At 37.8% G+C, this 23330-nt stretch overlaps 1 protein-coding gene across 1 annotated transcript in view; it reads left to right on the forward strand.

The window, feature by feature from the left end:
• The window catches only part of Ano3 (anoctamin 3), a 321996-nt gene that overhangs the window by 122570 nt on the left and 176096 nt on the right, over positions 1-23330 (forward strand). The window contains exons 3-4 of the mRNA XM_027422285.2: positions 8638-8832; positions 16150-16221. Coding sequence (XP_027278086.2) covers positions 8638-8832; positions 16150-16221 — 267 coding nt within the window. The remainder of the gene's footprint in view (positions 1-8637; positions 8833-16149; positions 16222-23330) is intronic.

Below are 23330 nucleotides of genomic sequence, written 5' to 3' on the forward strand. Positions count from 1 at the left end.
TACTTTCTCCATCAAGGCTCCAGCTCCTAAAAATTTTACAGCCTTCCAGAATATCCTCATCAGGTAGAGGATAAGTCTCAGTCTAAGAGTATAGGTGAGATTTATATTAATTAAAGGCAAATAGCCTCAACGCTGTGGTAACTGGGTCAGAAAGCATATCTTAGATTATTGTGGAAATACCTTTCAGGAAGCTGTACTTTTTGTTTATTCTTAAATAACTGATTTGCAATATTGTTATGAATATGTCTCTGTTACCTCCATGGTATCAACATTGCAGGTCTTTTGAATATATATATTGTATCTTAGTTTTCTTTTCAAATTTGTAGGGTTTTTTTTAACAAACTACTAACCATTTAAAAATAGATTTAAAAATCACGTTTACAAAAACATTAATATATGTTGTGGGAGCTCATTCTGCTATTGGTGGAATGAGCTCCTGCAACAGATAAATCAAAAACAACAACATATTTAGATATATATTTAACTATGGTTATAAAAGATATGTACCTTGAAAACTATAAAATATTAGTAAGATATATTAAAATACACACAAAAATATTGACAACATACATGTACTACCCAAAGTTTTGTACATTTTTTTCTTAACTTTTATTGATCCTCTGTGATTTTCACATCATTCATCCACTTATCTCTCCCTGTCCCCTTGCTTCATCCTTCTGCCCATTCATACTTATCTCGTAAAACAAAACAGAATTTAAAAGAAAACCCAAAATATAAAAAAAAGAAGAAAAAGAAAAGGAAGAAGAAGACTTTCATCATGTAAGCTGCAGTGTGGTCAGCTTAGTCACACAGTTTACCCTTAGTCCATTCATCTTTACTTATGGGTGTTCATTGGTCTGCTTAAAGGACTCTGGCTTCCACTATACTGTCAATAATGGACTCTCTCTAGGGCTCCTCTTGAATATCTCATTGTTGTCCTGTGTTGTGGAGATCTTTCAGTTTTGGATCTGTAGATCCATCCCCTTCACATGCTTCAGCAGTTTATGGATGTGGTGGATGTTGGGTTGGCTTAACTCATAGACCTGGTTCTGAGCCTGGGTAGTAGCTGGGTTGGTCAATACTCCAACTTCCCTCATCGTCACTACCCAGTTGAGTTCTCCAGCACTGCCTTGGCGAGCTTGCCCAATGCAGCCTGCAGCAATGGAGAGTGCAGTTCCCCAGTTCTCTGGTCCCCAGAACACTCCCACTCCCACAACCAGGGCCAGTTCTAATGTTTTGCCCAGGTGAGGTGCAGGGCTCTCTCTGCCTAGTACTGCAGGGGATATATGGGGGGGGGTCAGCTTTCCTACTTTCATGTTATCAAGGTCATCCCTAGTGTGTTGTCCAGGAATGTGTATGTGTAGGACATGCTCTCCTGTGTTCTGCAGCTTGTGAGTGGCAGGTCTAGCCCCCCATTTCCCTGACCCCAGGCTAGCTATCTTACCAATTGCAGGTAGCAAGGGCCAGATGGTGGAAGGCATCTTTCTCTCACCCATGCCACCACATGACAGATTGGGGGTGGGGTCTACTCTACTGCCCTTATGCCTTCAGAGTTGGCTCATCTGTGTCCCAAACAATAGGTTCAGCTTTAGTGTGCTGTCCTGGTGAATTACACAAAGATGGTGAAAGGTGGAGTTATCATTCAGGAGTGAGAGTGCAGGAAGTAGGGAGAACAGCTCTCCTGTCACAGTATCCACCAAAGAGAAGGGCCTACTATCCTAGGGCAAGAGAAAGGCAGGGCTGGCTCTGATCAACCCTCAGATTTCCACACATCTGGTTCCTATAACCCTCTGTTCTAGCACTAGCCATGCACATCATCACAGACCTCAGCAGCAGCAGGGTTACAGACCCAGACATGGCTTTCTCCAGCAGTTGAGGCCCAAGAAGTCACCATGGCCACCAGTGGCTACACAGGCCACCCAGATCAGTATGGCCCTGGTGGAAGCATGGCTCTCAGAAACAAACATGGACCCAGGTGGCTGACTAGAACCTGGTCATCCATAGCAACCATGGTAGTAATAGGAGGCATGGGTATCACCACAGCAGCTACAAGACCATGGACCCAGACATGGCCCCCAGCAGCAGTCCTTCCCAGGATAACTCCCCAGACCTTGTGATATGTGTGTTGGAGCTATCTGTGTTCTCCACCTTTCAAACTGAAAAGTGTAGAATTGGTCCTAAATGATGTAATTTTCTTTAAATGTATATGTGAGCATGTGCATATGTATATACTTATGCACGTGTATACATGAATGCGTGCATTTGTGTCTGTGTTTTGAGGATTGTCTTAGGACCTTACAATACTAACTAAACACTGTGCTAGTATGCTGTATTTTAAACCTTCTAAGACTTTACATTCTTGTTCATAGCTGAAAACATATTTCTGCTATAATACCTTCTCTTAGAAATTGATACTTTCATGTATCAGTTTCCCACATAGAATTATGTCCTCCAATAAACAATTTTTATCACTAGAAAACATGGCAATGTTGCAAGTGCCAAGTTGTTTAACATTAATTATATGTCAAGCAAGAACAATAAGTCATTGTATATAAAACCCCACATTTATGTGATGTTTTCTAACATCTTTACATCAGGAGGTAAGAATCTGACTGTAATTTCCATTGTTATGTTTGTCTGTAATAAAAAGATATAAATATTTTAGAAAAATAAATTGTCTGCTATTCTTGGTATAAAGTTCCAGAAACTTCTAAGTCCTTAATCTGCAGGCCATCTTCTATGTTGCAAAGTTTCTTTGACTCAGGTATGAAAATATCAACACAGATATGCTATGGGCCACACGTTTTTTGAACATGTCTCATTTATTTAGTAACCTAATTTTCCCTCTTATAATATTATGAGTTAAGTATCATTATTTGAGTTTTACAAATAAGAAAGTGAATGAGTTGGTTACTGCCTCAATATTGCTCAGATTCTCAGAGAAAAGCATCTTATTACTTGAGTAACTACAGCCTACTAAGGTTACAGAATCCCAGTACATTCAATAACCATTGATGCCTAAGAGAATAAGCCTTTCTCAGTGATAAGGACCCATTTGGAAAATCATAGGAAAATTTCCAGATAGAAAGCATCTTCAACAAACAGTGTTGGTATAACTAGATGTCTCTATGTAGAAGAATGCAAACAGATTCATATCTATCACACTGAACAAAACTTGAGTCCAAGTGAACAAAAGGCCTCAACATAAACCCAGATATAATAAACTCAATAGAAGAGAATATATCAGCACAGGAAAAATTTGTCTGAATAGAGCACCAATAATGCAGACACTAAGATCAACAATAGAAAAATGGGACCTCATGAAACTGAAAACCTTTCTTAAGGAAAAGGACATTAGGACATCAATAGAACAAAATAGCAGCTACAAATGACAAAAGATCTTTATCATCCCCATGTCTAACAGAGGGCTGATTTCTAAAATATATAAAGAAGTCAAGAAGATAGATATCAAAACCCAAATAATCAAGTTAAAAATGAGGTGCAGAGAATTCTCAAAAGAAGAATCGTAAATGGCTGAAGAAACACTTGAAAAAATGTTCAACATACTTAGCCATCAGGGAAATGCAAATCAATACTACTTTGAGATTCCATCTTATACCTGTCAGAATTGCTAAGATTAAAAACACAAGTGACAGCTCATGCTGAAGAGGATGTGGAGAAAAGAGAACTATCCTCCATTGCTGGTGAGTATGAAACTTGTACAGACTCTATGGAAATCAATATGGTGGTTTCTCGGGAAACTGGGAATCAACCTAATTCAAGACCCAGATATAACACTCTTGCTGATCAATCATGCAACAAAGACACTTGCTCAACTATGTACATAGACACTTTATTTATCTAGTATTCATTCTCTCAGATATCCCAAACTTCTGTCTGTGCATCCTCCTTAGTTTTCCTCAAAGAACATTTGTTTGTTTACTTATTTTTTGTTATATCTAATAGACCGCTCTGAAAAAAGACCTAGATAAAATAGTTGAATATTTAGTGATCAGTATTGGGGTTCTTTATCAAAATAATCTATAAGACAAACAATTCAGAGAAGTCAAAATTATTTGAAGAAGTGTTTTTTTCTATTAATATCCTTCATTTTGAGGGAGCAAGTGAGATTTTTAATGGGAGCTTAGAGTATTACTCATGAAGACAAATGTTTCCTTCATTGTCATTAGTACTAGAAAGCTAAAAGATTGGATGTAAGTTCTTTCAATAAATTCATAATTCTTCCTCACATATGTTTCTTTTTATATTTTATTGACACAAAAATATCAAATGCTTAGTCATGTAGGCCTATCCATGTTGCTTTCTCTTGTGAGAAAGGGAGATATGGGGGTAAGATTGAGAGAGAGAAAGAGAGGAAGAGAGGAAGGAAGGAAAAAAGTAAGGAAGGAATGAAGAAGGATGGAAGGAAAGAAGGAAGGAAGGAAGAAAGGAAGGAAGAAAGGAAGGAAGAAAGGAAAGAATGTTTTTGGGTGGGTATGAAGATGGACAGGATCTTGGAGGAGTTGAAGGGGTATGATCAAAAATATTGTATTCACAATTTTTAAATAAATTTTATTTAAATGCTCAACATACTTATTCATCTGATAAGTGAAAAATTTAAAAAAGAAGAGTTATGTTATTTTTATTGCTAACTGCTCAACATCTCTCCATAAAAGAAGAGACTATTGTAGTGGCACAATAATGCTCTCTTTTAACTCTTGCTCACAGGTCAATTTTTTTCTCTTTTTATTATTATTATTATTATTATTATTATTAATTCAAGTTAGGGAATGGGCTTGTTTCACATGTAATTCCCCTCTCCCTCTCCCTCCCCTCACCCCTATTCGTTCTTCTCCAAACCACCCCACCACCACCCATCCACCCACCACTCCCCAGGCAGGGTAGGGCCCCCAACCGGGGCTCCACCAAGTCCACCAAATCTTCCTGTGCTGGGCCTAGGCCCCTCCCCATGTGTTCAGAGACAGAGCGCATCCCTTCAAGTGGGATGGGCTCTCAGAGTCCCCCCCACACACACCAGGGCAAAACACCAGTCCACTTCTGGAGGCTCCCAGGAGTGCAGGGGCCTCCCCATTGGCATCCATGATCAGAGGGCTGGATCAGTCCCGTACTGGCCTCCCAAAGAGCGTCTGGGGTTGATATGCTTTCCCTTTTTTAGGCCAACTGTTTCTGTGGGTTTCTCCAACCTGGTTCAGACCCTTTCGTTCTTCATTCCTCCCTCTCTTCAACTAGGTTCCAGATTTCAGCTCAGTGTATTTCTGTGGATGTCTGTCTCTGCTTCCATCAGCCACTGGATGAGGACTCTAGGATAGCATAGAGAGTAGTCATCAATCTCATTCTAGGGGAAGGGCTTCTAGGCCATCCTCTCCTCCACTGCCTGGACTGTCAGATCATGTCATCCTTGTAGGTCTCTGGAGATCTCCCTATTTCCAGATCTCTTCTCGGACCTATAGTGGCTCCGTCTGATATGATAACTCTCATCCTGCTCTCTCTCCTCTATTCTTCCCCAACTCAATATATCTGCTCCTCCATTTCTTCTCCTCTCCTCTTCTTCTTGTGCTCTTATTGTGGCAGCACCCACTCCCCTACCCTCATGCTCTCAATTAGCTCGGGAGTTCATGCCACTTCCCATTCCTGGGGTCCATTTATCCCTTAGAGTCATTCATGATTTCTAGTTTCTTTGGGGAAGAGGATTATAGGCTGGTAAACCTTTGCTCTATGTCTAAAAATCATATATGAGTGAGTACATATCATGTTTGTCTTTTTGTGATTGGGTTACCTCACTCAGGATGGTTTCTTCTAGTTCCATCCATTTGCCTTCGAATTTCAAGATTCCATTGCATTTTTCTGGTGAGTAGTACTCCATTCTATAAATGTACCACATTTTCTCTTTCCATTCTTCAGTTGAGGGGCATCTAGGTTGCTTCTAGGTTCTGGCTATTACAAACAATGCTGCTATGAAGATGGTTAAACATATGTCCTTGTTGTATGGACATGCAGTATTTTGGTATATACCCAAGAGAGGAATGGCTGGATCTTGAGGCAGATTGATTCCCATTTTTCTGAGCAACCTCCATACTGATTTCCAAAGTGGTCTTACAATTTCACACTCCCACCAGCAATGGAGGAGTGTTCCTTCTTCTCTGCATCCTCTCCAGCAAAGGTTGTCATTGGTATTTTTTATTTTAGCCATTCTGACAGGTGTGAGGTGTTATCTCAGAGTTGTTTTGAGTTGCAGTTCTCTGATGGCCAAGGATTTTGAGTACTTTCTTAAGTGTCTTTCAGCCATTTCAGATTCCTCTGTTGAAAAATCCCTGTTTAGTTCTGCACCCCACTTTTTAATTTCATTGTATGGTGTTTTGGTGGCTAGCTTCTTGAGCTCCTTGTATATTTTGGAAATCAGTCCTCTGTCAGATGTGGGGCTGGTGAAGATCTTTTCCCATTCTGTGGGTGGTCGTTTTGTCTTACTGACTGTGTCCTTTGCCTTACAGAAGCTTCTCAGTTTCAGGAGGTCCCATTTATTGATTGCAGACCTCAGTGTCTGTGCTTCTGGAGTGATGTTCAGGAATCGTTCTCCTGTGACAATTTGTTCAAGGGTTATTCCCACTTTCTCTTCTAGAAGATTCAGTGTGGCTGGATTTATGGAGAGATCTTTGATCCATTTGCACTTAAGTTTCATGCATGGTGACAGGTATGGATCAATCTGCAATTTTCTGCATGTCCAAATCCAATTGTGCCAGCACCATTTGTTGAAGATGCTATCTTTTTTCCATTGTATGGATTTAGCACCTTTGTCAAAAATAAGGTGTTTGTAGGTGCGTGGGTTAATATCTGGGTCTTCAATTCGATTCCATTGGTCTATCTGTCTATTTTTGTGCCAATACCAAGCTGTTTTCAGAACTATGGCTCTATAGTAGAGCTTGAAGTCAGGGATGGTGATGCCTCCAGAAGATCTTTTATTGTAAAGAGTTGTTTTGGCTGCCCTGGGTTTTTTATTTTTCTATATAAATTTGAGTATTGTTCTTTCAATGTCTGTGAAAAACTGTTTTGGGATTTTGATGGGGATTGCATTGAATCTATAGATTGCTTTTGGTAGGATTGCCATTTTTACTATGTTAATTCTGCCTATCCAAGAGCATGGGAGATCTTTCCACTTTCTGGTATCTTCTTTAATTTCTTTCTTTAAAGTCTCAAAGTTCTTATTGTACAGGTCTTTCACTTTTTTGGTTAGTGTTACCCCAGATATTTTATGTTGCTTGTGGATATTGTGAAAGGTGATGTTTCCATGATTTCTTTCTCATTGAGTTTATCATCTGTATACAGTAGGGCTACAGATTTTTTTGAGTTATTTTTGTATCCCGTTACCTTGCTAAAGGTGTTTATCAGCAGTAGGAGTTTCCTGGTAGAGTTTTTCGGGTCACTTATGTAGACTATCATGTCATCTGCAAATAGTGAAAGTTTGACTTCTTCCTTTCCAATTTGTATCCCTTTGATCCCCTGTTCTTGTCTTATAGCTCTAGCTAGAACTTCAAGTACAATATTGAAGAGGTATGGAGAGAGTGGACAGCCTTGTCTTGTTCCTGATTTTAGAGGAAACGCTTTGAGTTTCTCTCCATTTAGTTTGATGTTGGCTATTGGTTTGGTGTATATAGTGTTTATCATGTTTAGATATGTTCCTGTTATTCCTGTTCTCTCCAAGATCTTTATCATGAAGGGATGTTGGATTTTGTCAAAGGCTTTTTCAGCATCTAGTGAGATGATCATGTGGTTTTTCTTTTTCAGTTTGTTTATATGGTGGATTACATTGATGGTTTTTCGTATGTTGAACCATCCTTGCATCCCTGGGATGAAGCCTACTTGATCGTGGTGGATGATTTTTCTGATATGTTCTTGGATTCGATTAGCCAATATTTTATTGAGTATTTTAGAATCGAATTTCATGAGGGATATGGGTCTGTAACTTCTCTTTCTTAGTCTTATCTTTGTGTGGCTTGGGTATCAAAATGATTGTAGCCGGGAACGGAAGGAAGAGTGGCCTGTACCCAGATTCAGGGAGCTCCTCCCTGCCTGGGCATGTCTGTTTCAAGCAGGGACCAGCCTGGGGGAATCTGGGTGAATGGCTCTTAGGACAGGAGTTGGGTAAAAGCAGGGGGTCACTCACCTGGTCTGTGATGAGTCCCAATTTTTTGTACTATGTTGTGTTATATTTTTCCAACTTCTAGATGGCTGTTTAATTCATGCATGTTTTTAAATGGAACACAAATATGAAGTGTTTTAAATAACACTAATGTTGGGTTTTGTTTATTTGTCTGCTTGCAAACCTAAACTGTTAGATTAACATATTCACAATCCTAATAATTGCCACCAAAATTGGATTAATTTTGTCCAGTTTATTTTTTCATAACCCTTAAATTTGTGAAAGCTCAACTAGATGAGAACCTATTTATTGTCATATCTATATGACTCTTCCCTTAACAAGAAAGAAGCAAAACCAATACATTTCTCAAATTTAGACTTTTTTTACATTTGAAGAGTATATTCCAGGGACATTATAAAACTTATCTATTGCTCTCTGATAAATGCATTTCATTACTAATAGTCACCATTTTGTATTTATAGGTATGAACATAAGCAAAAGTGAGATAACAACAGAAGCTTCATTGAAACCATCTAGGCGATCCCTGCCTTGCCTGGCCCATAGCTACGCTCATTCAAAAAGCTTGAGCCAATCTGCTTCACTGTTCCAGTCAACTGAGAGTGAATCTCAGGCTCCAACTTCTGTAACATTTCTTTCTGCTGATAAACCTGAGCATGGTGAGTGACAGTTCGTACTATCATCTGTTAAGTTTTTAAAAAGGCATTTTTAGAATTACTTCCTGCCTGCTTTGCTACATTTGGCTAATGTTTATTTAACTTTTTAGGGATGAGTCTGACAAAAGTAGATCAGTATACTATATGGGTCATAGGAAAGGACTGTTGGCTCTATGTGTGTTCATTTCTGTCTTGCTTTACAGGTTGCCTGTCCCATGGGAATCTGAACTTTATATTGGGTGTGTTATGGGGAAGTCAAAGCCACCTCATATGGCCCATATAACACTGTTGTTAGAACATCCCTGGCAATAATTTACAGACTGTATTCAGCAATATATCTGCAATAAAGAATTTTATTTCCTCATAAGAAACACCACCTGTAGACACTCAAAGAGAACTTACACAAAAAATAAGAAATATGAACACAAGTACAAAACCTCAAGGCAGGTTAAATCTTGCTCTAAAAATAGATAACTGAACAGCAATAGTGAAAAATATCAAGTATTTATTTAGCAAATCATCAACTCTCCAACATAATTAAGAGAGAAAGAGAATTATGCATATTGTCTCAAACAACCAGGAAAAAAATCAACCCCAAATGCCAGAATTTAGTACATATCTTTAAGTTATAATGCTACACATATATAAATAAAGGTATAAATAAGTGACTCATTAGAAAACAGAATAAGATCTAGTACTTCCTGTCATTAGGAAATGTACACCATTGCTGTATAAAAACATACTCAGAATGAAAAAGATAGGCAGCATGGACAATACCCAAAGAAACTCAACATAGACGAAATCTAAGCTCAGAGGAGGAAAAGAAAGCATCAAATCTCATGCCTAGTCAATACATTATTCATAACTTGTGCCTTATGGGAGACAGAAAATATGTTTTCTTCCATGGCTTGACAATGGGTATATCAACTATACTCCAGGGCAGGCCTCATAATTAGTAGTTGGCCAAAACAAATGGAAATTGTGGTGTGTGTGTGTGTGTATGTGTGTGTGTGTGTGTGTGTGTGTGTGTGTGTGTGTGTGTGTGTGTGTGTAAAGAGAGGGAAAGAACATGTATGTGGTTGGGTATGGAACTGGGAGAGGAGCTAGAAGAAGTTAAGGAGGGGAAATAATATCAACATGTATGAAATTCTCCAAAATAAATAAGTAAAAACATTATTTTAAAATATTAAAATGATTGAAAGTTGATTTCATTCTAGTGATTTAAGGCTGGATAGTTAGACATATGCAAATCAATAAGTGTAATATATCAGGTAAAGAAACTGAAGGAAATGAATATCAAAATATTCTTAATAGAAACAAAAAAGACCTGATAAATTAAAAACCCTTTCATCATGAAAACTCTTAAAGAAATTGGCAATATAAGAAATATAGCTTCATATAATAAAAATTATATTCAGCAAAGGTACCAATAACATTTTATTGAATTGGGCAAAAGTAAAAACATTGCTGTTGAATTAGTATGAAATGGGCATAACTGAATAATAAAAACACAGAGATTGATATTAGGGTTCATGCTTCAAGCTGAAGATCAGAAAAAGCAAAGCAGCCAGCCAGTAGTTATTATCTCTACTTTGCACCAAAATGGGTAATTCACAAGTCCTCAGAGTGTAATCCGGACTGCAATGCTCTCCACCAAGCCTCAGACCACAATCCTAGACTGCTGCCTCTCCTCACCATGACTGGAGACTAATTCTCACATGATACCCTTCACTTCTTCCTTTTATACCACTCAAATCCTGGAATCCCAAGTTCTTAGATTCCTTTAATGAGCTATTTCTCTTTTATACCGGATAAATTTCATGTAGCTCCGTGTGGCCTTGAACTAACAGACACCCATCTACCTCTATCTCCTGAGTTCTGGGATTAATGGTGTCTACCAGCACCACCTGATTTCTATGGGTAGCTAGTATGGCTGCTGGGATTACAGGTGTATATCATCACTGCCTGTCTCTATGGTCATGGCTAGCTTTCATTTTGATCTCCACTTGCTTTATTAGATCATAAATATATATCATCAGAGATGGGTATCTTTTTTGCCAACTGTTATTCAATTCACTGCTCTTAATCACAGCACTCAACAGGCTTGGGCACAAGATCATGATTTGGGGGTCAAACTGGACTACATAGTAAGTTCTAGGCTATCCTTTCCTCCATAGACACTGTCTTTATCAAACAAGGAAGCAAGCAAAAAAGTCACTACAAAGTTCAATAGTAAGTAAAACAATGTGATACTGGCACAATACTCCATAAATAATGAATCTCTGCAGCTATAGCCATCTTACATTGACAATGTTGTCAAAATATATGTTGGAGATATAGAAGAATCTTTAGCAAAAAATGACAAAAACATGCAGAAAAAACTGTATACCTCTGTGTCATCATCCACAAAAAGTAAATCATAATAGATCAAAGACCTTGGCACAAACGAGAAACTTTAAATCTAACAGGGAAAAATAAAAACAACACTTAAAAATATTCCAAGACTTTTTCAATTTGGTTCCAATGGCTCAGAAAATAATAATAATTGACAAATGGGATTGCATCAAATTGAAAAACATATGCATAGCAGAGGAAGCATGAGGAACAGGCAGTTTACATAATGAAAGAAAGTCTTTGCCAGCTATTCAACTGATGGTGGATTAATTTTCAGAATAAAGATCTAAAAGAAAAATGAACACTTCAAGAACAAATAATCAGAATGATCAAAGGAGCTGAGTAGACAATGAAGGGATAAATGGACAACAAATGCACATAAAATATCTGACTAATGAGGTCATCAGAGAAATGCAGTTTAAAGCTGCACCAAATTCCAGGCTTGATAGACTGTCTAAGACCTAACACTATGGATGTGGAGATTGGCAGATCATTAGTCTGAAGCCAGCATGGTCAATATATAACTGCTTCAAAAGCCAATCTTGGCTATATGGTGAGAATCTATCTAAACAAAACAAAACAAAAAAACAAACACAAATAAGAACATTGAAAATCCACTATATTGTACTTCCATTTCATCCCATTTGAAATGTCTATCAGTCAAATGTGACAAGTACAAAAGAAACCAAGAAAACCAATGAAGAGGATATATGTAAACAAAGAACTCTGTACACTATTAAGAAAGGAAAATAGTAGCAAATTCATTTTGGAAATTAATATTTATGATATAAAAGTAAGCAAAAAAGATTTAAATAGTAAGGATACCTCCATGCCCATATATATTAATACATCATTCATAATCACTTTTACAGAACCATCTTATGCCCATCAACACATAGATGAATAAACAAAATGTGACCTATATTCACAATAGAATTTTGTCCATCAATTCAGAGAAGGGGTGAACAAAAATGAAAGAAAGGAATGCTTGTCATTGCAGGAAAAAGAATAGAATCGGGGATGATGATTTAAATTGAAATAGTCCATACTCAGAAAACAAATAGAATATGCTTTGAGTCTAAGGAGAGAAGTGGGACAAGACAAGAAAGCAAAGTCAAGGCCAGATTATTATAGAAAAATGAAAGGGTCAGTCAGAGGTAGGTGGGGAAAAGGGGGGCACCATGATAAAAGGAAGTCATGTAAGAAATTTTCATAATGAATCCACACTGAGCTGAAATCGGGAATTTAGTTGAAGAGAGGGAGGAATGAAGAGCGAAGGGGTCTGTACCTGGTTGGAGAAAACCACAGGAACAGTTGGCCTGAACAAGGGAGAGCACATCGACCCCAGATGCTGTCGGAGAGGTCAGTACAAGACTGATCCAGTCCCCTGAACATGGATGTCAATAAGGAGGCCTCTGCACTCCAGGGAGCGTCTGGTGGTGGATTAGTATTTTTCCCTGGTGCAAGAAAGGACTTTGAGAGCCCATCCCACGTGAAGGGGTACACTCTGGCCCTGGACACATGGGGAAGGGCCCAGGACAGCACAGGAAGATTTGGTGGACTTTGCAGAGTCCCCTTGAGGGCCCTACCCTGCCTGGGGAGTGGTGGGTGGATAGAGTGGGGGTGGGGTGGGCTGGGGGTGGGGAAGAGGGATGGGGGTGAGGGGAGGGAGAGGGAGAAGGGACTTACATGTGAAACAAGTTTGTTCCCTAACTGGAACTAATAAATAAATTTAAAAAATAAAAAAGGAATTAATATATTTAAAAATAAGAAACACAAGCTATTTTAATGCATAGGGATGCCAAAGGAGTATAAAGTTGATTGCTGAGGATTAGGTAGTATTGACAGCAAAACAGGGTTAAAATTTAAAGGATATACCAAAACAATGCCATATTGAAGAAAATTTGGTGCTGAAACACTCTTGTTCACACATTCATGCATGTAAGACACATTATACACCTTTAGATAACCCTGTTTTTAAATCGACCCATACACTATGATTCAATGGATGTTTATATTTCCCATTGTTCTCTTGATGTTTACCCTTGAAAAGGTATTCTATTAAGAATTCCTTTAGCCCTTCATGATAAAGGTCTTGAAAAGATCAGGAATAATAGGAACATAATAAACATAATAAAAGCAAGCCAACAGTCAACATCAAAATACATGGAAAGAAACTTAGTGCAATTCCTCTAAAATCAGGAACAAGACAAGGCTATCAACTTTCTCTCTATATCTCTTCAATATTGTACTTGAAGTTCTAGCTAGAGCAATAAGACAACAAAAGGAGATCAAGGGGATACAAATTACAAAGAAAGAAGTCAAACATTTACTATTTGCAGATGATATGATAGTTTATATAAGTGACCCGAAGAATTCTACCAGGGAACACCTAGAGCTGATAAACACCTTCATCAAAGAAGCAGGATATAAGATTAACTCAAAAAAACATAGTAGCCCCACTAAATACAGATGATAAACAGGCTGAGAAAGAAATCAGAGAAACATCACCCTTCACAATAGCCACAAACAGCAGAAAATATCTTGGGGTAACTCTAATCAAACAAGCAAAAGACTTGCATGAGAAGAACTTTAAGTCCTTAAAGAAAGAAATTAAAGATGATATCAGAAAATGGAAAGATTCCCCTACACTCTTAAATAGGTAGGATCAACATAGGAAAAAATGGCAATCTTAACAAAAGCAATCTGTAGATTCAATGCCATCCCCATCAAAGTTCCAGGACAATTCTTCACAGACCTTGAAAGAACAATATTCAACTTTATATGGGAAAAACAAAACAAAAAACAAGGATATCCAAAACCAACCCTGTACAATAAAGAAACTTCTGGATGCATCACCATCCCTAACTTCAAGCACTACTATAGAACTGTATTAATGAAAATGGCTTGGTATTTCCATAAACACAGGCAGGTAAACCAATGGAATTGAAATGAAGATTATGATAGTAATTCATGCATCTATGAACACCATATTTTTGACAAAGAAGCTAAAGTTATACAATGGAAAAAAGAAAACATCTTCAACAAATGGTGCTGTCGTAACTGGATGCTGGCATGTAGAAGACTGCAGATAGATCCATGTCTATTGCCATGCACAAAACTTAAGTCCAAATGGATCAAAGACCTCAACATAAATCCAGCCACACTGAATCTCTTAGAAGAGAAAGTAGGAGGTACCCTCGAACAAATTAGTACAGGAGGCAGATTCCTGAACCTAACACCAGTAACATAGACACTGAGATCGACAATTAATAAATGGCACCTCTTGAAACTGAGAACCTTATGTAAGGCAAAGGACACAGTCAACAAGACAAAATGGCAGCCCACAGAATGGGAGAAGATCTTCAACAATCCCACATCTGACAGAGGGCTGATCTACAAAATATAAAAAGAACTCAAGGAGCTAGTCACCAAAGCACAAAATAATCCAATTAAAAATGGGGTACAAAAGTAAACAGAGAATTCTCAATAGAGGAATCTCAAATGGCCAAAGGCACTTAAGGAATTGCTCAACATCCTTAGCCATCAGGGAAATGCAAATCAAAACAACTCTGAGATGCCATCTTACACCTGCCAAAATGTCTAAAATCAAATACACCAATGACAGTTTATGCTGGAGAAGATGTGGAGAAAGGGGAACACTCCTCCACTGATGGTGGGAATGCAAACTTGTACAGCCACATTAGAAATCATTACAGCAGCTTCACAGGAAAATGGGAATCAGTATACCACAAGATCCAGCAATTCCACTCTTAGGCATATACCTAAAGGAAGCACATTCATACCACAAGGACATCTGTTCAACTATGTTCATAGCAGCATTATTTGTAATAACCAGAAACAGGAAACAACCTTGATGCCCCTCAATGAAGAATGGATAGGTAAAATGTGGTACATTTACACAATGGAGTACTACTAAGCAGGAAAAAATGACATCTTGAAATTCACAGGTAAATGGATAGAACTAGAAGAAATCATCTTGAGTGAGGTAACCCAGACACAGAAATGCAAACATGCTATGTACTTAATCATGAGTGGATATCTGACATAGAGCAAATCATAACCAGCCTTATAGTCCACAACCCCAGGAAAGCTATAAAACAAGGAGGCCCCGAAGGGAGATATACATGGACTCCCTAAGAAGGATTCAAGACCATGCTGGGGAAACCCACAGAAACAGATGACCTGAGCAAATGGGGGTCACAGACCCCACTCTGACAGCTTGGGATCAAGCATAAGACTGAACCAGGAACCCTGTGCATGGATGTCAGTTGGGGGGAATTGGTCAGTTTATTGGGCCTACTGGCAGTGGATCAGTATTAATTCCTAGTGCAGAAACTGGCTTTAGGAGCCCATTCCTAATAAAGGTATACTCTCTCAGCCTAGATACATTGGAGAGGGCCTAAGTTCTGCCCCAATGATGTGACAGACTTTGATAATCTCCCATGGGAGGCCTCCCATGGTGAGTGGATGGGGGGGGTGAGATGGGGAAATGGTGGGAGGGAATGGGAGATTGGGAGGGAGAGAGAACTGGGACTGGTATGTAAAATAAGTTTGTTTTCAATTTAAATAAAAAATTAATTAAGAAAATTCCTTTAGTTACTTCAGGGTAACTTAGGAATACCAGTATTTTCTTTTCAATAATACAACAGTGCTTTTTATTATAGTCAACTTATAGTCATTTACAATAGTGTTCATTGTTCAAGAGAATTAACATAATAAAATGTAACATTGGTTATTTAGTTGAAAATTAAATTTTAACTGTTGTTTAAAGAAATTTTAAATCTCAATACATTAACTTAAAACATTTCATTTTAATTGATTATCATTTAGAGATGAGATATTATACTCATTTTTGAAGTTATATAATTTCTTTCCCAAATGACAAAGTGTCTTTTTTTTCAGTTAATTCTGAGGAAAATAAAAAAGACTCTACCCTCAAATGTTCCTTTGCTGACTTCAGTGAGTTTTGCTTGGGTGAGTTAATTTCCAATATATTTTCCTCTCTCCAAAAATAAAGGATGTTCTTCAAATTTAGAATAATTTTGCATAAAATGTTCATTATGGGTCTATAATTTGAGCAGTGATTATAAAAATCTGAATTTTATAATGGTTAACTGACATATTATACAATTGAAATCTCAGATAATATACGCAAACTGGAGTGAATGATACTATAACAAAATGTCAGTGAATTTTAACTTTAACTTTATGAATTTCTTTCTATTCTACATAAATAAGTACATTTACACTGATATGATGAGATGTATCATTTTTTGCCACTGAATATTTTTCGCAATAGTAAAAGTTGAAAGATCTGTACTGGTTCTCTGTCAGTAGATAATGTACATATTTTTGTATATTTTTCCTATAAAGTTCAAAATTAATCTATTTATAACAAATAAATTGATCATGGGTTTTCCTTACAAAAATACTGTTGCTGTGTCTGCATTGCCTATATGGTTAAATGGAAATAGATTGAAGACTCCTGGGAGATTTTGAAATTCTCTGATCATACCAGCAACACATTACCAGGGTTTATTTGCCTAGGAGGTGACAGGAATATCCACACTTTTTGTCATTTCCCAGGTAAACATAAATGAGGCCAAATTAAAAATGTCTTGTCCAATATTTTTTATCTTGTTCTACTTCTTAAGACATTGTCAAGACATTTCCACATTTCCAACCCCTTGAACTGTGTTGTGACAACATTCTGAGAACTACAAATTAATCATATTTTTATAATAACTTTTAACCTGTGTGGCATAGAAACAGGGCTACCTTACTAATTTCCTAATTAAAACATTATCTGGTCCACTTAACATAAAACATCAGAAGTAACATTTAATTAGAACAAAAGAGTGCCCTGGTCTCCCAAGTAACATCCACCACATTCAGGGGGCCTGGTTCTCTCTTATGCTAGTTGCCCAGTTGTCAGACTTGGGTCTGTGAGCTCCCACTTGCTCAGGCCAGCCATTTCCTTCTGTTTCCCCAGAATGGCCTTGACCCCACACAACCACACCCATGCATACACACATAAATTTGAGTCTTTAATCCAAGTTTGTAATTCCAGTATTCAGAATACTGAAGCAGATTACAATTTACAGGCTAATCTGAGCTAATAGCAAGACTGACATTAAAAAGGAAAGAAAAAATACAGTTAATTAACTCATTTCAAATTACATAAACCATATTTAAATGGAAAACTGCCATTAAAAGCAAATTTGCTAGTATCTGTGTGACTAAACACCCACATAATCCATGTGGATGTAGTTCCTAATTGACAGATACTTTATCACTCAGCTCCGAGAAGTTTCTCTTTGTAGTAGATGGTGAATAACATGGAAGTCCACAACTGGTCAAGGTGTAGAGAATAAAAGACTAAAAAGTTCTAAGCTCTTATTGAACATATGCACTATATCCCTTCTTCCAACAGACCAAGGATTGTGGTGGAAGAGAGGGAAGAAAGAGTATAAAAGCATGAGGAGGTGGGTTACTATAAGGAAACTGTGTCTACAGGACACAGCAGAAAAGTTGCAGACATAGATCAAGTAGTTATAACAGCAGGTACAAAAACTTTGCAATTTCAAACCAGACCAAATCCCAGCATGGAGATGGGAGTTTGGCATGAAATTCAATGACTGGCCATGGAGATATTGTCCATTCTGCTGTGAGATGAAAAGCCAGTCTTCTCTAAGAGTGTAGTCCTCAGTATGTCAACAACTCTCTAGTAGAGAGTTGTAATGTAAGGATGCTTGGACAGCACAAATTGCTCTTTACAAGAAAATATAAAACAAAGTCAGGTGGATATGAAGTAGTCATTTATCTGAGATGAGTCAGGAGAGTAAATATGATATTTAAAGTATAAAACAAACTGTCACATAACTAAAAAGAAAGTCACCTGTATCTCTGGAATACCATGTTTGCATTACCCTTGAAAGGAGGCCAAATGAATTGAAGTATGAAACGTTGAGTATAAATAAACATGAACATGTTAGCAATGCATTTTCACCTTCAAATGCCAAGGGGTCTTATTTGTTGCATCTGTAGGAGTTGAGCACCACTGCATCTGAAGTGGAATTTCCAAGCACTGAGAACTAAACAGGTGCATCTGGGTAATAAGTCCCTTTTCATGGTGAACTACTTGGCACTGCCCATGAGAATATTAATGCTGCAGTATAACTGACTGCCTGTAGTCAGTGTTTCATTAAGGGCTGATAGTTCCCCTTGCTCAAAAAAGAGTTCAGAAGGAAGACCATATTTTCATTGCATTAGAGCTTAAGCTTCCTGCAGAGATGATTAGTTTTAGTTATTTCTCCAGCTGCTATGATAATCATCCTGATCAAAACAATTTAAGGAAGGGGAGTACATTTAGGCTTATGGTTCAAGTTAATCCATCCAGGTGGAGAAACCACTGAGGCAGGAGCCTGAGGCAACTGGCCAGTTTGCATTACCTGTTAAGAGCAGAGAGCAAAAGGCACTTGTGCTCAGTCAGTTATTACATTTATACAGTCCGGCACACAAGCCAAGGAGTGTAGGGTGGGTCTTTTGACCTCAGTTAACTTAATCAGTTTAGTCCTTCACAGATATGACCAGAGGCTAGCCTAACCTAGAGGACCACTCACATGCAGGCACAGAGGCTTGTTTTTCAGATTATTCCAGATCCTCTCAAATGACATAGCACTAACCACAACAGTTGCCTAATAAAATTCATGTTTTCTTGCTTAAAATGTGTTTTTCTACTTTAGCCATCCATCAAACAAAACAGTCTTATATCTATGAGCTCTATGATAATGGCATTTCATTTAATGTCTCTGAATCTTATTTGTTAATTGGAATCAATAACCTATACTTTGTCTGATTCCTGTGTTAAATGAAGAAGCATAGACTTACCATAGGACTAGAACACCAGAAAGTAAAAAGGTATTTATTCATGGATGTGTTTAGCCATTCAGTTTATTTTCACATTAAATTCTAAGGAATCCACAGATGTCTTTGCCATACCAAATTCATGTTTAGATATTCTATTACTATCAAATATGATACTTACGATGTAACATAACAACAGTAATTTACTGGACTCATTATCACAGAACACTTTTCCTGGTTCATCTCATGTAAGTCTCATAAAATCCCTTCTGGGTGGTTTTATTATTATCACCTTTTTACAAACTTGAAAACTAGGTCACACTGGATAAAATAAAGTTTAAGTCGATGCAAAGCTCTTCGATAGAAAAGTGGTATTGCTTGGAAGTCTTAATCCTCGACCTCTCTCTTATTACTACCGTATGCAGAGAGATGTTTAAGGCAAAACATAAAGGCCAGGTGGTGGTGGTGGTACATGCCTTTAATCCCAGCACTTGGGAGGCAGAGGCAGGCAGATCTCTATGAGTTCGAAACCAGCCTGGTCTACAAGAGCTAGATCCAGAACAGCCTCCAAAGCCACAGAGAAACCCTGTCACAAAAAAAAAAAATAAGTAAAACATGGAGAGTGATGTCTACGTAAGACTGATTTGGTAATATTTTCAGTTTCTAACTGCAGGAAAAGCTGCATGGCAATGTACTTGGGGAAATGACCAATTAAAACTAATCAGACTATCAAACCTTTTTATTCTTTTCCTCCATTCTTTTTATGGCATAATATAGAATTCTGCTTTTCATGAAGTATACTTCTCATAAAGCCAGAATGTCATTGTAATCTGTGTTTATAACACACACACATGCACACGCATGCATGTTTGCACACACAAAAGTGTACACATTCGTCCAAGAGCACACACTCAATCATATTATCCATTTCTTCACTCATGTATTCACACAAATGATTCAACAAAATGATTTTGGGATCCCTGCTAAAATTGAAAAATGACAAGGACATGATAATTAGCATGGATAGGTTTGATTATGCCCATACACAGTAAAAATCAGTTAGCTTAGAAATAAAATAAATGTATCTCATCAAAACCAGTATATTTGACTTCAGTAGGTGAAAACATGCATTTATGTAATCGGGTTTTAATGTCAAAATTTTTGCTGATGTTATTAATGCCTCTTAATAAGGGGCTCATATTATAAAGTTAAGGCATTTACTTGCTTTTTACCAGTTCAGTAGTGATAGGGAATGTCCTTCTTCTATATATGATTCCCTCATTGGTTGATGAATAAAACACTGTTTGGCCAACAGAGGCAGGAAGATAGGCGGGGCTAGGACACAATGAAGATGCTCAGAAGAGAGGCAGTGGCATGCAAACAGATGCCATGTAGCCGCCAAAGGAGTAACAGGTCCAGGCATTCTAGGGTAAGCCAAAACCAATTGGAAATACATAGGTTAATTCAAATGGGTTAATAATTAAGACAGAGCTAGCCAATAAGAAGCCCTAGCCAGCAGCCAACAGTTTAACAATTAATGTAAGTTGTTGTGTGCTTATTCGGGGCTGAGAAATGTGGCAGGACCTGGCAGGACAAGAAACTCCAGTTACCCAGCAGTTCAATCTGACTGAGTAGTCACTGTTATTTCTTTGAATAATATGGCCATCAATCTCATAATAGAGGAAAGGCATTTAGGGTAGCCTTTCACTATTGCTTAGATTTTTACTTGGGGTCATCCTTGTGGACATTTCTCTAGTGCCAGATTTCACTTTAAACCTATAATGGCTCCCTCTCTTCAGGTATCTCTTTTTTCTTTTCTTTTTTTCTTTTTTTTCTCTCCTTCTCTATTCTTCCCTCACCTTGATCTTTCTGATCCTTCATGTTCTGATCCACCTCGCCCCTTCCTCCTCTCTCTCCTGTGTTCCCAATTTGCTCAGCAGATCTTAACCCCTTTTACTTCTCTAGGGGACCATGTATGTCTCTCTTAGGGTGCCCCTTGTTTCCTAGATTCTCTGGGGTTGTGAATTGTAGGCTGGTTATCCTTTGATCTATGTCTACTATCCATTTATGAGTGAGTACATAACATGTTTTTCTTTCTGTGTCTGGATTACCTCACTCAGTATATTTTCTTCTAGTCCCTTCCATTTGCCTGTAATTTCATTGTTGTTCCCCACATAGAGTAGTACTCCATTGTGTAAATGTACCACATCTGCTTTATCCATTCTTTGGTTGAGGGGCACCTAAGTTGCTACCAGGTTCTGGTTATTACAAATAATGCAGCTATGAACATAGTTGAACAGATGTCCTTGTGGTATGATGGAAGAAGAAGCAGAGATCCACAGATAAACACTGAGATGAACTGGAATCTAATTGCAGAGAGGGAGGACTGATGAGCAAAGGGGTCAAGACCAGGTTGGGGGAAAATCACAGAAACTGCTTACCTGAGCAAGTGGGAGTACACAGACACCAGCCTGACAAACTGGGGACCAGCATAGGTCTGAACCAGGCTCCCTGATTATGGGTGTCAACTGGGATACCAGGGCAGACTATGGGACCTCTGGCAGTGGAACCAGTATTTATTTCTAGTGCACAGACTTTGAGAGCCCATTCCCTACGGAGGGATACTCTCTCAGCCTAAATACATTGGAGAGCTCCTAGGCTCTGCTTTGATGTTCTCCCATGGGAGGCATCACCCTCCCTGGGGAGTGGATGGAGGGTAAGATAGGGGCCTTGTGGGAGCCATGGAAGGACAGCAAGGATAGAGAACTGGGATAAGTATGTAAAATAAGTTTGTTTTTAATTTAAATAAAACAATTTTTAAAAGAATAATATGGTCAAATGAGTATAGGGTGATTTTGCTTTTTTTACATTATCTCTACTGAATTCTATTAGTGACATTATCTCTGCCAAATTCTATTGGTTTCCCAATAGCATTTCATATCAAATATGATATAAGAAATAACTTTCTACTAATATTTCCAACCTACTCATGAGTGTTATAGAAATAAGAGAATTGTCCTTAAAACTCTATTTTCAGTGATGACATTACAGTTATTATAAATATTTTAGGTTGCCAAACTTGTTCAATTAACTTTCAAAACACATTCAGAATATGATCACTGTTTACTCCATTCACTCCTTTATGTAATTTAGTCTATGATTTCGTGGCTAGACTAGTGTAATAACTGTCTAATTAGACTCTGTGATCAAACTCTTGCATCTTTACAGTCTGTTTTCCACAGTGCTATAATGAAAGAGAAATTAAATCTTATTATTTCTCTACTGCAGTCTCTCCAGGGCTTCCCATTCCATTTAAAATATAAACTTACTTTAGCCTTCAGAGGCCCTGTGAAATCTGGGTCTATTATATAGGGCAGCTTTTAATGCTTCCTTTCACTAAAAGTGTTGCCACCAACTTATTCTTGTGCTTTTCATTCATCATAAGATTGCTCTTATCTCATAACCTCACATTAAAATAAATCAGATCCACACCAGCTTCACCTTCTGTCCCCAAACTGATTTGCTTTTCTTCGTAATAAGTACTGCGACTTAAAATTATATGATTTATTTAGGAAACCTTACTTGAGATAAAAATGCAGAGATCTTGTTAATCATGTAGGCATTTGCAGCCCTATAATCAAGGATAGTATATGGTACCTATTTTATGCTCAGAGATATTTTACGATCAGAATTGAGAAGCAGTTGTAAGTCAGAGTATATTGATATATCCACACACTGCTGTATCATCCACTTGCTGTTTTGCTCTCCACAATGTCATTTGTCACAGGGAAAAGTAAGCAACAACCTGTTAGGAAGGCCACTCAGGGTTACAATATAGTGAATCATTCTAAAAGAAAAACAGCTAACACAAAGATCTCAGCACTTGGGATCCCATGCAATTAATCCAGCTCTAAAGAAAGATCTCCCATGCTCTTGGATAGGTAGGATCAACATAGTAAAAATGGCAATATGCCAAAAGCAATCTACAGATTCAATGCAATCCCCATCAAAACCCCAACACAAATCTTCACTGACCTTGAAAGAAAAATTCTCAACTTTATATGGAGAAACAAAAGACCCAGGATAGCCAAAACATCCCTATACAATAAAGGAACTTCTGGAGTCATCACCATCCCTGACTTCAAGTTCTATTACAGAGCTATAGTCCTAAAAACAACTTGGTATTGGCACAAAATAGACTGATAGACCAATGGAAT

Source organism: Cricetulus griseus, chromosome 6 (genome assembly GCF_003668045.3).
Source record: "Cricetulus griseus strain 17A/GY chromosome 6, alternate assembly CriGri-PICRH-1.0, whole genome shotgun sequence".
Classification (NCBI taxonomy): domain Eukaryota; kingdom Metazoa; phylum Chordata; class Mammalia; order Rodentia; family Cricetidae; genus Cricetulus; species Cricetulus griseus.